This window comes from Acipenser ruthenus, chromosome 2 (assembly GCF_902713425.1).
Source record: "Acipenser ruthenus chromosome 2, fAciRut3.2 maternal haplotype, whole genome shotgun sequence".
Classification (NCBI taxonomy): Eukaryota; Metazoa; Chordata; class Actinopteri; order Acipenseriformes; family Acipenseridae; genus Acipenser; species Acipenser ruthenus.
The window spans coordinates 36,011,031-36,027,335 of record NC_081190.1 but is presented as its reverse complement, the minus strand read 5'-3'; the positions used below and the strand labels follow the sequence as shown (position 1 = coordinate 36,027,335).

Here is a 16,305-nt window from a genome sequence, read left to right as displayed (position 1 = left end):
AAACACATTAAGGTTCTGTGCTATTTTAATTTTTTAATTAGACACTTTAAGAAAGCTCTATCAGAGCAGTTGAGAGGTGGACTGTGGCTGGGTGCCCCGCCCCTGTGCGTATTTTGTGTTTTATGTTGTCTGTTATATGTATTATTGTAGTGGTGCATGGAGTGTGGGTTATGTAGCACAAGTGATGTAAAATGTATAATTGTATTTAGGCACAGGGATTGCACAATCACTTCACATGCAGGTTAAAGTGGGTATTAGTTCACGTGCAGACTGTGCTGAGATTCAATTGAATGATTGATTAGCAATCGAGTCCCGGTACAGCTGCATAAAAGAATGAATGTTTCACACACACAGGGTTGGGTGTTCAGGGCAAAAGGATGGGAGAGAGAGAGAGAGAGAGAGAGAGAGAGAGAGAGAGAGAGAGAGGAGAGTAATAACTAGAATATAAACCAATTGTTACTCGTGCTGACATAGCTCAGCATGACACTTGTTTGTTTAGTGTTTGTCAGTGTTTGTTTGTTTGTTTGTTTGTCTATTTGTTTTGGCCAACATGCCTTTTGTTTTGTAAAGTGTTTTTTGTTTAAACCTTTTATTTATTAACTGCACACTTCACTGTGCGTGCTACTTCTTCCGGGTTTGACGTCACCACAAGCCAGCTTGTCACATGGATTTTTTTGCCTTTGCAATGATTTTGTATTTCTAGTTATGCATGTGCTATGCTGTTTCCATATAATTGAGTTGAATGCATTACTAATTGACTGCAAGTTCATTAAAATTTTTCGAACATCTTTTATTACCCCTTGCCTTGGATTCATATTCCCGCCAATGGACCTTCTTCATAAAAAACATTCTAACAATGCATTCGTTCTGATATTTTACATCTCCAGCAGGTTGCTCTTTAATATCGGGCTATATGACTTGCAACATTTCCTCCGTGGTATGAAAAGATTAAGACAGACTTAAGCAGATAAGGGATTAATCACAGTCTTTCAGAGTAACACCATGTGGCAATTTGGACTTTGGTATGTTTGGGTGGAAACAGCATTTGACAATTATTATTATATTATGTTTAAACATTTGGCAATTATTATTATTATTATTATTATTATTATTATTATTATTATTATTATTATTATTATTATTCAAATTAAACACTGGTATTGACAACACTCTGACCTTATATTTGGCATTAATAATAAATGTTAAGCTTTTTGTTATTTGTAAGTTGAAGGATTCCTATAGATGCTTGGTAAATACTTGTACATGACCGTTTATCAAAAAAATAAATGAATACGTGTCAAATATGGTGAAAAAGAATGGATTGTTTGACTGTTTGCCTTTAAAACATTTAACAAAGTTTACACCTTATGCTATTATTTGGTTGCCATGGACAACTTGAGCACTGCTGTTATGACATTTACCACAAATACAACAATATGTAGGCTATATTATTAAGTCAAATATGGAGACTTTCAGCAACTTACCTTTTGTCAGGTTCTGTAAGCACAGAAATGCAAAACAAAAAGACACGAGGAAACACTGTCTGAAAACATAGCCTTACATTTGTTTGTTTGTGTTGGTACTTACGTTCAGGCTGAGTAGAAACTCTGATAGGCTGTGAGCTCTCTCCTGGTCCCTGTTCATTGTAAGCTACTATTCTGAAGGAATATGTTTCCTCAGGCTTCAGGTTCCCCACTGTGAGCTGCAAGGTGCCTGACTGCGAGGTGTTTGTGGCTCGCTCTCTGAAATAGAACAGCAAGAAGCACAGCATTCAGTACTGACAGCTACTGGTGCAAAAAAAAAAAGTATTAGATTCACTTTCACTTTTTGTTCCTCAAGACTGAGTGACCGACTCTTAACTTGAGGTTCAGGGAGTCCAATTTAAAGTTTCATTTGAAAAAACAAAAAATGAATGTAATTCTGTTCATATCTTACTTTTGTAAGGGTTTTGATCTAGAAAAAAAGACCTTACTGACACACATAATGTATACAAACAGTATACAGTATACATAAGAATGCTTATTATTATTATTATTATTATTATTATTATTATTATTATTATTATTATTATTATTATTATTATTAGACAAGAGGAGGTAAATGAACACAGGCACATGTTTTTGACAGTCAGGAAAAATCTTTTTTTTCTTCTTTTTTTATTATCTCCCTTTCTCTTGAGTAACACCAGGAAATAAGGAAGCTTGCTTATGCCAAAGTGTTATAATTTAATTTCCTTGCTCATGTAAACCATTCTTGTAAGAAGATACTCTGTTAGGACATGTTCAAAATCTAATTAGTGATCCTGAGGTAGAACAGAAAGCCCCCTGTCTACTGTCTTTAAAACACAGATTAATAATGTACTAGCAAACCGTATTTATTTTTCCTCTTTCGGCTGAAACCGATGATTATTTCTCTATTACATCCTCTGCTGTTGCATGATGTATCTGAAGGCAAAATGATCCTGTCAGTAAGGAATCAATTTAAATATTATAGCCCCACAAAGTAAAAGATCAACTTAATATTGTCTTATGCAATCGATAGAAAAATGCTGGCTGCTGACTTGTTTTTCCAGCCAGATATCATTTTCAAAAAGTTTAAGCGTTTTCAGCTGTTTGGCCAATTAGATTAGCAGCTGAGACAGAAACATGCTTGCAATGCATTCTGGAGCAGTCCAGTAGTCCAGCAGTTTTCTGTATGGTGTTTAATTGACATTTCTTCTCAAATTAAATTAAACTTTAAAGTAAAGCTAAGTCAACTAGACAAACACTACAGAAAGCACTCATACCTAATGCACTTTCTAAAATTATCTCAAGGCACATTTTTCTTTGTCACAAATCCTCTAACCTCCACACTACTTCTCAATAGGAACATCTGTTAGAAGTCGCAAGAATAGAACTGTGGTCAGTCCTATCTGTCCTGTACATAAGTGGGTGGTGCTGGCATTTGCCGAATTTGAAGGAACTATGGAGGTTTTATGTATTATGGCTAATGTTAAAATGCAATATGCTGCATCCATGTGTGTCATATCTAACCATTTCTGTTGAAAAATATGGTCATGCTTCATTAGAAGGAGCCCTTTTTTTAGTTTTTACACACATTATAAGATGCACCACACAACTGAATCCCTGTATATACAGTAAATGGGGCTGAATTAAAACTAACTGAAGGGCCTTTTATATGTAATTCAAGCAGAAGAAACTATCGTAGGTGCAACTGATGGGAACAATGCAAAGTGCCCATGTGATAATCACTGAACCCAGGCATTTTGACAAAATGAGTGTGCTTTGAGACAGCACTTGAATTTAGCTGTTGCTGATCCTTTGTTAGAGTTCTATTAATCCTTCTGAAAGACTTTCAGATCTGCAGTTTTTTTTGTATTTTTTTCTTCTTATTTTGCATTGTGCTGCACTGAAAACCTGTTAAACTGAATAAACTGTACATCTCATTATTGTGTATTTGTGTCAGTGTGTGTAATCTTGTAGCTGTGGCTACTATGACTATGTTAATGTAGGGCACATTTCTCACCTTCCAAAATATTTTTGAAATATTTTGTATAGTCTTGTTGTTAAATCAAAGTGAAAGCAAGGCTGGCGTCTAACAGGCCATTGACATATCCATCTTACCTGTTGGTGCCTTCTCTGGTGAAGTAGACAGTGTAGGCCTGGACACTTCCATGGGTCTCTACAGGTGGGCGCCAGCTGAGACGCACAAAGCGGCTGGAGACCAGGACAGGGACCACATCTCTGGGAGCAGAGGGGAGGGCACTGGTGTTTGGGACAACTGAGGGGGTAGGAAAGGAGCCAGTCAGAGAGGTGGGAGGCACAGGGGTAGGCACTTGGGGGACAGGGGTGGGGGTTACCTCCACATGGTCTTTGGGAACAGAGGCACAGGGTACAAGTGCATGAGCAAAATGCATGATCACAAAGATAAGAAAAGAAAGAAGAAAGTGGACAGCAGTAAGAAAAACACTGTTTTCAAGCACAAACTTAAAATATAGGCATTTGTAAGGATGAAAAACCACATACAAGTTTATTGTTTGTTTGATTTGTGCTTTGGTTTGGCTTTCAATACTCTTTTACGATGTGCTTCAGTAGTTGCTTTATTGTTTTTGTTTTTTTTTCTCTTCATCAGACATGCAGGTACATCCACTAAGAATGCATGTTGCCTGCCTGTGTTTGAGGATATTATGAAGCGGCTCGTGCTGGGGGCAAAAGCATAATTTATTTCTTTTTTTTCTTTTTTTTCTTTTTTTTTTTAAATTAAGTAGTCGCCAATTGTTTTTTTTATCATTTTCTCCCAATTTAGAATAGACAATTATTTTTAGGCTCAGCTCACCGCTACCACCCCTGCACTGATTCGGGAGGACGAAGACGAACACACGCTGTCCTCCGAAGTGTGTGCCATCAGCTGACCGCTTTTTTTCACACTGCAGACCCACCATGCAGCCACCTCAGAGCTACAGTGTCGGAGGACAACGCAGCTCTGGGCAGCTTACAGCCAAGCATGCAGGCGCCCGGTCGGACTACAGGGGTCGCTGGTGCACGGTGAGCAGAGGACACCCTGGCCCACCTCTTGAGTGGTAGCCATTTTCTCCTCAGGGAACTCCCCTCTTGTGGTTAAAACTTCCTAATTACAGTCTCCATTGTTGACCCCACACCAGAAGCCTACCAACAGTCTCCATTTAGCTGCCAGTGTCCATTGTGATGAGCTGCCTAGCAACTCCCTAACCAGCACTAGAAAACTTATTATTCTGTGAAAAAATGCTTCAATGAACTAAAAATATTCCCTCCTCCACATACAGTATACCCATTTTCCTACACAAAGGGGCTGATTAGACCTGGTATAAGCAGTACATAAATATAGGTTTAGCTTATTTTCAGACAACAAAATTACCACTACATTTTTCACAAAAGTAGCTGTTTCCTAATTGCAGTATTCAGTTGTAAGGATGCAACAGACCAGAGCAAAAGACAAAAAGAGCCAGCAATATTGGTTTTATGCGACAGTCTTTTTTTTTTTTTTTCTTCCAAAGATGAAATCACCCCTAGGCTCATTAGCAATCTCTAACCTAATCCAGCTAATCAGTACTTAAATGATGTCTTAATGGGTTCATTATTTAACGTTTCATTAAAATGCAAAAATCTAAATTCGTCTGCATGTTCACTCAAGCCTGCCACATGTTTAGTGGATTAAACACTGGAAAGTGCTGGTTGGCGGGTTTGGTATCATGACTGATGCTGTCTAGTGATTGTTTGGATTTAACCTGCTTGCAAAACTAGCATCCAAAAGAGAATGTCCCTATTGGTTCTGTATGACTTGCACTACCAAAACTTTTTCTGTACTGTACCATTACTCCTAAATTATGCACAAGCTTTGAAGTCTAAGTTCATTTAATAGTTCCACTATTCCTTTACTGCAGGAATCATTCTTCCAACTCTCTGTCTAGCAGTGGTTTGTACCCCTGGACAGCATCTTTCTCTTTGCTTCTTTAGAAAATAATTTATAAAAATCACAATAAAAAGAAGTCATGAATGACAGTCCTTTGAGCTTATAATGTGAACTCTCTTATTTTTTGCAATATAAATCCATTTGATGATTCTGCTTCAGGGATTGCATGGATGATGAGCACAGCATCAGTAAACGGAAAATGATAGTTGAGTACATGGATAGCTTGCTGGCTATCTATATAGAATCCCAATCTGTCCAAACAGTTTGAAGTCAAGTACTATACTGCAGGTTTTGCAGTTTAGTGTTGCTGTGAGTAAACATAGGCAATCATACTCAAACGCAATCACTCCTGTCAATTCTGAACACTCTCATTCAAAACATACAAGCCCTGGTGAAGGCTATGTATGGTTGGCTTTAGAGAAAAACAACCTTTACTTTTTGAAAATCACCAAAAATGGTAAACAACCTAGCTCTTTTGGAAAGTGAAAATGTGAAGAGGTCAAGCTATTTGTCTACCACTTTGAGCTTTGCCACCACAAACCACTTAGAATCTTTATCACCAGCTGGTTGCCCAGAGCAACCAGGCTACTCAGGCCTCTAACATGACACCAAGGGCTGAAGGTAAGCAATCATTTAAACAGAGAGAGCTTGTTAATCCTTTCCTATTACTTATCACCCCAGAACACATTTTCATAGGGAGAGGATAAAGTTCTGCCTCACAACAACCATGTGTGGAACAGTAATCCATTAATGGAACTATTTAAGCAACTGATTAATTAAAGTAATACATGCTCATTATTCAATCATAATTGCTCCCCACTCAGTTGCTTCAATCAGCATCCTTGCTGCTTCCATGCAAATTATGCATACACATACACAAAGATACACTCCTAACCTGTTCAGGGACATCACAATGAGGCGATGGCAACTTGTAGGCTTGCATGTTGATTGGATGACCACAGCGCTCATGCTCAGACTATAAAAGCTTAAGGTTTTAACTATGTGTAGATACGTAATTATAGTAGCTAACCATTTTAATAAAGGAAGCGAAGAATATGTTTGATTTAATAATAAAGAGGTCTTTTAAAGTAAATAATTGCTTACATCAGCTAAAAAGCAGCAGTGTGGAGTAGTGGTTAGGGCTCTGGACTCTTGACCAGAGGGTCGTGGGTTCAATCCCCGTGGAGGACACTGCTGCTGTACCCATGAGCAAGGTACTTTACCCAGATTGCTCCAGTAAAAACCCAGCTGTATAAATGGGTAATTGTATGTAAAAATAATGTGTAAAAAAATAATGTAATTGAATGTAAAAAAATAATTTGATATCTTGTAACAATTGTAAGTCGCCCTGGATAAGGGCGTCTGCTAAGAAATAAATAATAATAATAATAATAAAAAGGAAAGTGATGGGATTAGGATTGACAAAATAAGTGCCTTTTAAAGCCTTGGCTGTGTATCAAAGCATGGATGAGGCTTACGGTTTTGAAGATTTCATTTTTCCTTAATTTCCTATCCTTGATGGGCAGTCATTTGACTTCATGGTGATTCTATTTCGAAGACGAAGGAATCAATACTTTTCTTTTTCTATCTTTATTGGTAACATTGTAAAATAATGGCTCATATTCATATGGCTTTTGATAGAATTTAATAGCATTGCATAGGAGTAACATCTGAATAGCACATGTTTTGTTGTTATTTTATAATAAATGTTCTGTTTCAGAAGATAATTATTTTAAAATGTTCACGCATTCATAATGAATTGAAGTGGAACACACAGAAATAGCAGATAATGCATTGGAATTTATGGGAATTTGCAGCCACTATTTTAAAGTGTAACCTTTTGTTCTTTAATCATTCTTTGTATAGCTTTATTTAGAGCACTGTAGGTATATTTGCACCTGTTCTTAGACCAGGCGTCTGAGCTGCAGAATAATTCATCTTGCACACAGGAATTCTTTAAGCATGCCCAAAAGCTAAGTAAAACAGCTTACAACACTTACTTTATATACTGTATTATTATTATTATTATTATTATTATTATTATTATTATTATTATTATTATTTATTTCTTAGCAGACACCCTTATCCAGGGCGACTTACAATCGTAAGCAAATACATTTCAAGTGTTACAATACAAGCAATACAATAAGAGCAAGAAATACAATAACTTTTGTTCAAGTGTGACAAACCACAATTCAATAATATAAGGATATGATTAAATACAAAATACTACAGGTTAAACACTTGGCAGATTACAGTATTCTGAAGTACAGGATTAAATGCAGTAAGATAGGGGGCAGATAAGAGCAAAATAAAGCACATTTAAATGAAGGGTGATAGTGTCCCAGGATACAATTACATACTGTAATGTCTATGCACCTTGCAGAGTAAAAAACATTTACAGTATAATATAGCCATTTATATGTTCTGCCTTGGTGGGATTTCCTTTTTTACTGTAGCAACTGCCGGGTATACTAACATTCTGAAGCAACGAATTGATTGCACCTCTAGTGGAATAAAATAGCTGGGATTTTTTTTACCAAACACATGAACCATAAAGTTTAGGGTAAGTTTAAAACCCAGATTCAGCCCACTCTTAGTCTTTAGCATCCAAATGGTGAATTGGTCACTCCAGCTCAAGTGGACCAAATTCTGGGTAGGTGTTTACTCCATTTGTGGTTGATGATCTATTTCACATGATTGAGATAATACTGTCAAGGAAGGTGTATATGTGTATATGTGTGCACTTAGTAAGTAAATGCCTGTAGGATGGCAAAAAATGACAATCTTTTTTACCTTTTTCCATGTGGAGGTGACCATTGAAGTTTCACAAGCTTTCCAACAAAAAATAACTAACGTAAGACACTGACATACAAGGTTGAGTAATCCTCTTTGATACACTTGGAAGAAGACCCAAAGAAGATCCTAAGTAGACCCTCCATTAGCAACACCACGAGGGGATGAAATCCAGGGAATTCCATCAGAGATATATTATTCTAGAGGGGGCTTGTAAATATTGACAAAACATGATTAAAGTTTCATAACCAGTACATAGAGTGTGAAATATTTATTTTACTTAGAGTCAGTTGCATCTTTTACTTGTCCACTATTTCTGTTATGTATCACACATATCTGCAACCAATAGTGTACACGTTAACAATCAAAATAAATACTGTACTAAAATCATGGGACTACACAGGGCTTACACTTAAATGTTGTATTCAAAATGGTCCATGGACACTATTGGTAACAGATATGTCTGATACGAAACAGATATTTGGGAACAGGGGAAAATACTGCAGAATGACCCACATATCGTTCTAAGTTTATTTAATTTTTTTCCCCCAGGAAATCTAAAGCCAGAGTAAACCCTACAGCACCTGCTATAGATCATAAGTTGTGTCAACTGTATGTACCTGGACATACAAAGCACATCTTTTCAGCTGAAAACAGTGTTTTCAAATGTTTCTAAAAGAAGTAAAACCTTGAATGCTCAAAGTATGATTCTAAACATATAGCAAAACTAAAAGAAACAAAGTGCCTGGACTATTTTATTTTTTATATGATACTAAAGAAGTCAGCCTTTCATATATTTGCTTGATCCATTGCATTAGATGTAACATTGCTCCTTATACGGTAGAGCTTGATCTAGTCTCGTTTAGAGTGAAATTACAGGTTTGCCACCTGGTTGGGCTGGGACCTGTGTAAGGGTATTTTGTAATTTGTATTTATTTTATAATCGCGACCTGCCTCTGGAGCGCCTATAGGAGCTGGTTGTCACCTTGTGTGTTGAGCAAGCAGCTCGAATAAAGTGCCAGAGGCCCCTAAAACAGAGCTGGCATCTTATTGTGCACTTGTTATATGTATATATTTTTGGAGATCAAAAAGAATATAGGTCTGAAGCCTGGGAAAACAAAGCATCTGTGTTTTGTAATGATCCAGTTTGAGTTAATTATAGGGTTCTAAATTTTTCAAATGGGATAGTGCACCAATAATGACCTTACTGTTGAATTTATAACAAACAAAAAAGATCAATTGCAGAAGCAGACGTAATGCCTTTCATGTTGCAGTTCCAGGTGATTAAGTGCCACAGCTCCCCCACAAATCAATAAATTGGACATAAAAAAATGGAAAGGGGCTGATAAGGATTGGGAGTTTGTCATAGTTTGTCATAATCTGTTGGCAGAGATTTTTAAAGAAAGAAAGGAGGAACATATGGTGGCGGGGGAATCAATCTAGAGAAACACTGGAAGGGACAGAGAGCAGCTAATCCCAAAAGCCAAATTACTTTTCTTTGGTATCTTGAGGGTGACAATATTTTCAAATAAAAACAACATTGTACCCCATCCGTCTGCCAGTCCTCCCCCTACATCCTCATATACTTTATACAGGGATGGACAAAAAACAAACAAACATGGGCTGCCAAGACAGCATATGTGGCCATTCCACAATTAAATGAGGTGCAGCTTGTTACAGAATATACATATTAAATACAATGGTATACAACAAAATATTATATAGGGAGGAGGCTGTGTGGTCCAGTGGTTAAAGAAAAGGGCTTGTAACCAGGAGGTCCCTGGTTCAAATCCCTCCTCGGCCACTGACTCATTGTGTGACCCTGAGCAAGTCACTTAACCGCCTTGTGCTCCGTCTTTTAGGTGAGATGTTGTTGTAAGTGACTCTGCAGCTGATGCATAGTTCACACACCCTAGTATCTGTAAATCACCTTGTATAATTATAACAATACTGTGATGTTTTTGGATGTAGCAAAGATAGAGATGTTATTAATATTATATTATTTTAAAACAAAAGAAAAGGAAAAAAAATGCATTACACAGGCGGTTGAAAAGAAGTCATGTTACCCTTTTTTCTCCTTTAGCTGACAAAGTGGTGACAATAAGGAAATAATCTAAATGTGCTTGTTATTATCATTATTTATATCTTAGCAGACACCCTCATCCAGGGAGACTTACAATTGTTACAAAAATCACAGTACAAAGTACTGCATTATAAAATATAAAATTACAAGTTATCACATTACAGAATATCATAATACAGATAAGAGCAGTTATGAAAGCACAGTAAGAACACATTTAAGTAAGAACAAAATATGGAATGCAGTAAATTTAAGCGTAAATTTAAGTAAGAGCAAGTTTGATGAAGGGCAGTTATAACTTATGGTAAATATTTGCTTATATGAGTAAAGTCCAGTAAGAACATGTAGTAAGTATGATAAATGGATGAGAATGATTTCCCAATAAGAGCAAATACAAAAATATGTTTATATATGCCAAAGGTTACCGAGTACTTTACAGCTACTGCTTTCAATAGTCTGGCCAGTATTCACGCTTAGAATTCAAACAGTTTCTTCTTTTCACCCTTTTTATTAACATCAGAATTTTTCTTCCCTCCCCCTCCTATTCTGTACTAAATACAAGAACTGAATTTCTTTTCTATAATTTGTGAATTCAACCATAAATGTAATCAAGCATAGAAGACACACAAAAAATCCATAACCACGGCCTAGTCTGTTCAAGGAGATCTGAAGGCCTGAGTTACTGTGTTCTATTACTGAACTGTCTCTCAAACCGTTGAAGGAAATTGGCATGTATTTATCTGAAGCAACACCCTACCCTTTTAAAGGGATATTGTTATTGAATGGCATACATTTCTTTTTTAATTCTACTGACCAAAACCTCTTTACATTATGTATATGTTAAGGTAAAAGTCTGAATCTGGTTAATCTTACATTTTACTGGTAAATGTCAACATTTACCAAATAAGGTGGTAAACGTCTGAAATTATTAAGAAATAGATTGCTTTTCGGACATTTACTGGTTAATCTTATGATTTCCCGAACTGTATTGGTAAATGCAGGTATACCATCGAATAATTGATTAATTCCTGCATATAAATTGTCAATTACCAAAATAATCATTAATGTCGAAGAATATATTTATTTCTGCATACACATTTTCCATTAACAAAATAATGAACTTACAGTGATGCACAACTGAGCAATTTAAACTAGTTCAACATGGTACTGAACAATATTATTATCCACTTATGTAGAACAACCAACATTCTGGTAAATTTGTGTAAAACAATTCACAATGGTGAAGGCTATTGTACTACAAATACAAAGTAGTTTGATGAAATAAAAACACCAAAGACAGGCAGTGAATAGACATATTTACTTATTGCAGCATTGTGTGGCACTTGGAGTTACACAGGACTCCTGAAGCCTTGTGCAAAGGCAAGACATTCAGTCATTAGCCAAAGGCACTTTAAGGTACTTTGGCTAATGGTTATTCTTGCGATTTACCGGTACATGTCTGAAGTAAAGCGTTATCATTTTTATTTCGGACATTTATCGTTTTTCTTGGTAAATGTCGACATTTACCAGTAAATCTTAAGATTTTCCAATATTCTGACTTCTACTGTAACATATACACTGAACATCATATTCCTACTTGATGGCAATGACTGTGAGGAAACATTTCAATTTGCTTTAAAAAGCAGATTTTTAACACAGTTCAAATTGACATTTGTTGCATGCTCTCTTTTGGTTAAAGACTAAGTAGCGGTCAAGTTCAGTAGTAATTGAAAAATGTAAAATTAATATATTACTGTCATTGTTACTGGATTTGAGCCAGCATGCTTTACATGGAACTCCGAGGGAAAGATATCATCAGCAAAGGGCAACAGTGGGCCGAAGCGCATGATTGTGATATCTGTCCATTAATTCGAAGTGCAAGGCAAAACAGGATAGCAACTGCAGATCAATTGACTACAAATTTCAACCTGGGGCGCGAGCAGCCAGTTTAATCAAAAACGGTCCGCCGAGAACTCCACAGAGTGGGATACCATAGTGGCCCAACGCCCTATTAAGTGACTTTACATTAGTGTTTCCATTTTTTTGTTCACTACCTGTATATATATATATATATATATATATATATATATATATATATATATATATATATATATATATATCTTCCCATCAATTTTAACCATCTTCCCTGTCCCCCACAAATTATTCCCTTTGGGTGACTCTGGCTCCCTTGTAAGATCCCTTCTCTTGGACGCTGGAACTAAACAGTTTTAAGCAGGCAAAGCAGTAGGGCTGCATATGAGTGACCACTGTTTGGCACTGTTGTCATTGTGTTTTACAGACCAGGAATATGTCTCACTGTTTCCTGGAGAAGAAATTCAAACCAGGTTGTTTTGAATGTTCAAAATGCATCACTGTGGGTTCCAACCTGAGCATTGTAAGACATTTAAGCTTTAATACTGAGAAATGTTGTTGATACATTTGGCTTTCCTAGATTTGCTACAGTTTTTGTTTACTCTGTGTAAAAAGGGTTAACACAAACTCATAGTCTCTCTCCCGAGGACGGGACCTGAATAAGACATCACCTCCCCAATAACAACCCTTTATGCTCCAGGTGAAATGACAACCAAACCACAAATTATAGATATTGCAGAAAGCCCACTGATTCTTTGTCAGATAAAACTTAATTTACCTTGCACTGTTTGGCTCTACCTCAGGCACACAGTGTCTCTGTGAGCTAAATAAATCCTGCTGCAGAAGTAAATATTGTGATTTTATTTGATTTCATTTTATTGTGTTTGTTTTCAATGGTGCACAAGCTGCTTATTTAAAAGTATTGGGAAGGTTCCATGTTTTCCAGTTTCTGCCCACAAGTACTGATAACATGTTACTGTGTTGCAGGTATTAATTTAGTACATTCATCAAATGACATGTTTAATCTCTGGTTCTGTTGATTTTCTAAAGTAAACTGGTAAATAAAAACAGTTCTAAACCTCCTGTCTACACTAACCAACAGTAGTTGACAAGTTCCTGTATAGCACATGGCCTGTATAGATTCCTATAGACACTTTACCTACTGCTGTTTGTTTGTAGCATATGACATACAGATCATATGTACCAGTATATGATCTCTGTATTGACGTGTCTTAACCAATGTAGTGCCCTGGGTAACACAATACTTGGTGCAGTATCTCCAGACAGACAATATCAGTGATAGTTTCCGCATGCCCCTTATAGCTTGCCAAGGTTTTGTCTAGCAATGAGCTATATGAGCAGCTTGACTGGGATATTCTAGTGTTGTGGTGTGGATGGGGGTTAAATAGGGAAGGTTGCCAATAAATAATTAATCTCTGCTGGGCTGTCTGCTTTCACCTTTGCCCCAGGCTGCAATGTATGCCGACATCAACACTTACACTTACTTAATCCAGTGCTTTTCACACTATAACGCCTGTAATAGAAATTTCTGTCTACGATCGAATTAACATGACATTAAACAAAAACTGAAAGGTACTACAGGACTGAATATTCATTAATTGCTCATTTTACCAAACAGACCAAACAACACATAAAAAGGTAAAGGCGTTATTTATTTGAAACTGGCGACATGCACGTTGCCATGGCAACAGACAGGAAGCAGAAGTTAAGCAGAACCTTTAGTCTTCTGTGGGTCTGGAAGCTGGCGGTGGCGGGAAGGATGATGGGAATGGATGGGGGAGATCCAGTAAGGTCAGACATTTACCGCTGAATATAAATCTGTCATGTCTAATAGATGAAGCACTTTATTTTTTAGATACTCTAGCTGCTTCCTGCAGCCAAGGAGAAAATAGAAAGACGCTCAACCATGAATGCCAATCACCCCATGTCGGCTACTGTGATCTATTTACATGCGCCGTTCATGTTGGATATATTGCATGACCTACCAGCGGCAGGGCCTGTACCAGCCATTTCATTGTGAGCAACGGATGTGGATGGCTGAGCAAATTAACATAGGTGTCAATAATTAAAACATGGTCAAGGTATGAGCATTTGAATGCTAAGTACCTATTCCCTGGGCCACATCCCTCAAGCTGTTTCAATAATCCTGGAGCTTTTTCAAGCTTGAATCATGAATTTAACAAAGCGTATTCCTCATTAACAATACATATTAAGTAGGAGGGGTTGTGAGCATATTTTACTGTATGAAGAAAATGCACTTAAAGAAATGGACGGAAAATAATATATCATGCCAGTAAAATAAAGTATGGATAATTGCTTAGCTTTTAGGACTAAAGTTGATACACCTTGACCAGGTTTATTTTTTATTTTTTTCACTGTGCTCCAAAATGTTTAATATTCTCAGCAAACAATGTTTTATTATTTTACTTTTTGTTTCGCCTTGCTGTTTTCTTTTTGACAGCTCATTTACATGACTGATAGTTTGTCGAGGAATATGCACATCAATATTGTTGTAAATTCATTTTTACTGTGCTGTAATATATTACACCAAGGCTTTTGCTGAAACTAATCTTGACAGACATTGAAGTTTCCTGTGTATAAATCTTAGTCAATTTACTTAATGTAGATGGCTTTTGGTATCGAATCTATATAACAAACTATTCTCCCAAAAAATATAAACCTCAGGTATTATTTTTTCTAAACACTGAACAGTTGCATGTCCTTGTTTTTATTTTTATTTTTATTTTTTTCCTGAAAAATATTCTTTATAAAAAAATTAAATTCCTTTGGGATTCCAAATGATTCACTTTTTTGATTTGACCAGTTATGGGCAATACTATTGCTCACAATTGCCATGCAAGCAATAACACAGTAAACCTGAGATTTTCCTTTAGACACTCATTATGTACCATACAGTATGCAGACAGAAAGGCTGCCCAGATGAGATGCTGATTCAATTAATGCTTACATTCAGGCTTTGACTTAGCAATCTAAAGCAGGCTCATGATGTGTGATGCCTTGCCATAGCTGGTAAACTAAGAAAGGTCTACGGTTTCTACAGTAGGTCAGTTGAGTTACACTGTTTTAAGAGATTGATTTATGAGTAATTAGTTTGACTGGACCAGTCAGCTAGGCACTATTAATTTATATACCTGTTCAAAACAGTTAAACTGAGACAAGTTAAGATGTGTTGTGAAACTCGTTCACACACAGGCGCATCTACTTGACAGCAGCACCCGCAGCATGTGTAGCACAACAACTCAGTTCATAAAGTACAGATCATAAAGGTTCAGCACTAACTATGTACTGTTCACAGTTCTGGAAGCTGATCAAACTGCCTTTCTATTTGCGTAAACATAAAGAAGGAAAAAGATACAATAAAGGAATATTTGCTAACATTGAAAACAGGCTGCCAAATTGTCAAGACATTGTTATAAATGTCATGAAGTTCAATCTGGTGAATCATTTGCATGTTTGTTTCTGGTTCTTTATTCCTAAATCTGTACATCAACAGTGTCAGGATAAGACTGTGTTCTCAGATGATTTCTACACTGTTTACCACGCTTGCTAACGAATTGAGAAAACAAACGCCCAAAGGCACTGAAATCATTATTAACCCACAAAACCACATGTGAAATGAGACCAATTCCTTTTAGTGCAGGCATCCCTGTTCATTAGTTTCACATTGTATCTCATGTCTATATATGTGAGTCTCCCATGTGTGTTTCACTTCAACATCCAATACAAGTTCCATAGATTCCTCACACAAATCTAACTTTAAGTAATAGTTTTTACTAGTTCAAAAAGCATATTTTCTGTACTTATCTTATTTCATCTAGAGGGACTCCACATTCAATGCCGTAATAGTAACAAATTTTATCCTGTCCTGAACTGTCATCTAGTATTTTGCCCAACCAACTCTCTCTTAAGCCCGCCGCACACAGCCCGACTCAAGCCATCCCGACTCGTCTCATCTGAGTATACACAGATCCTGCGATCAGTTGTGCTCAGTTTTGGTTTGATGTCACAATTGAGTTTTTCCCGACTGGGTGTCACACACTGCTAAGACTGAATTACTGACCACAACT

The 16,305-nt window shown here is 36.7% G+C and overlaps 1 protein-coding gene across 3 annotated transcripts in view; it reads right to left on the bottom strand.

Annotated features, from left to right (window-relative positions):
- Nucleotides 1-16,305, bottom strand: part of LOC117408791 (netrin receptor DCC-like) — a 278,589-nt gene that overhangs the window by 74,436 nt on the left and 187,848 nt on the right. For all 3 annotated transcript variants that reach the window (XM_058995095.1, XM_058995102.1, XM_058995112.1), the window contains exons 8-9: nucleotides 3,624-3,780; nucleotides 1,588-1,742 (exon numbers count right to left, since the gene is read on the bottom strand). In XM_058995095.1, the coding sequence (XP_058851078.1) occupies nucleotides 1,588-1,742; nucleotides 3,624-3,780 (312 nt within the window). The remainder of the gene's footprint in view (nucleotides 1-1,587; nucleotides 1,743-3,623; nucleotides 3,781-16,305) is intronic.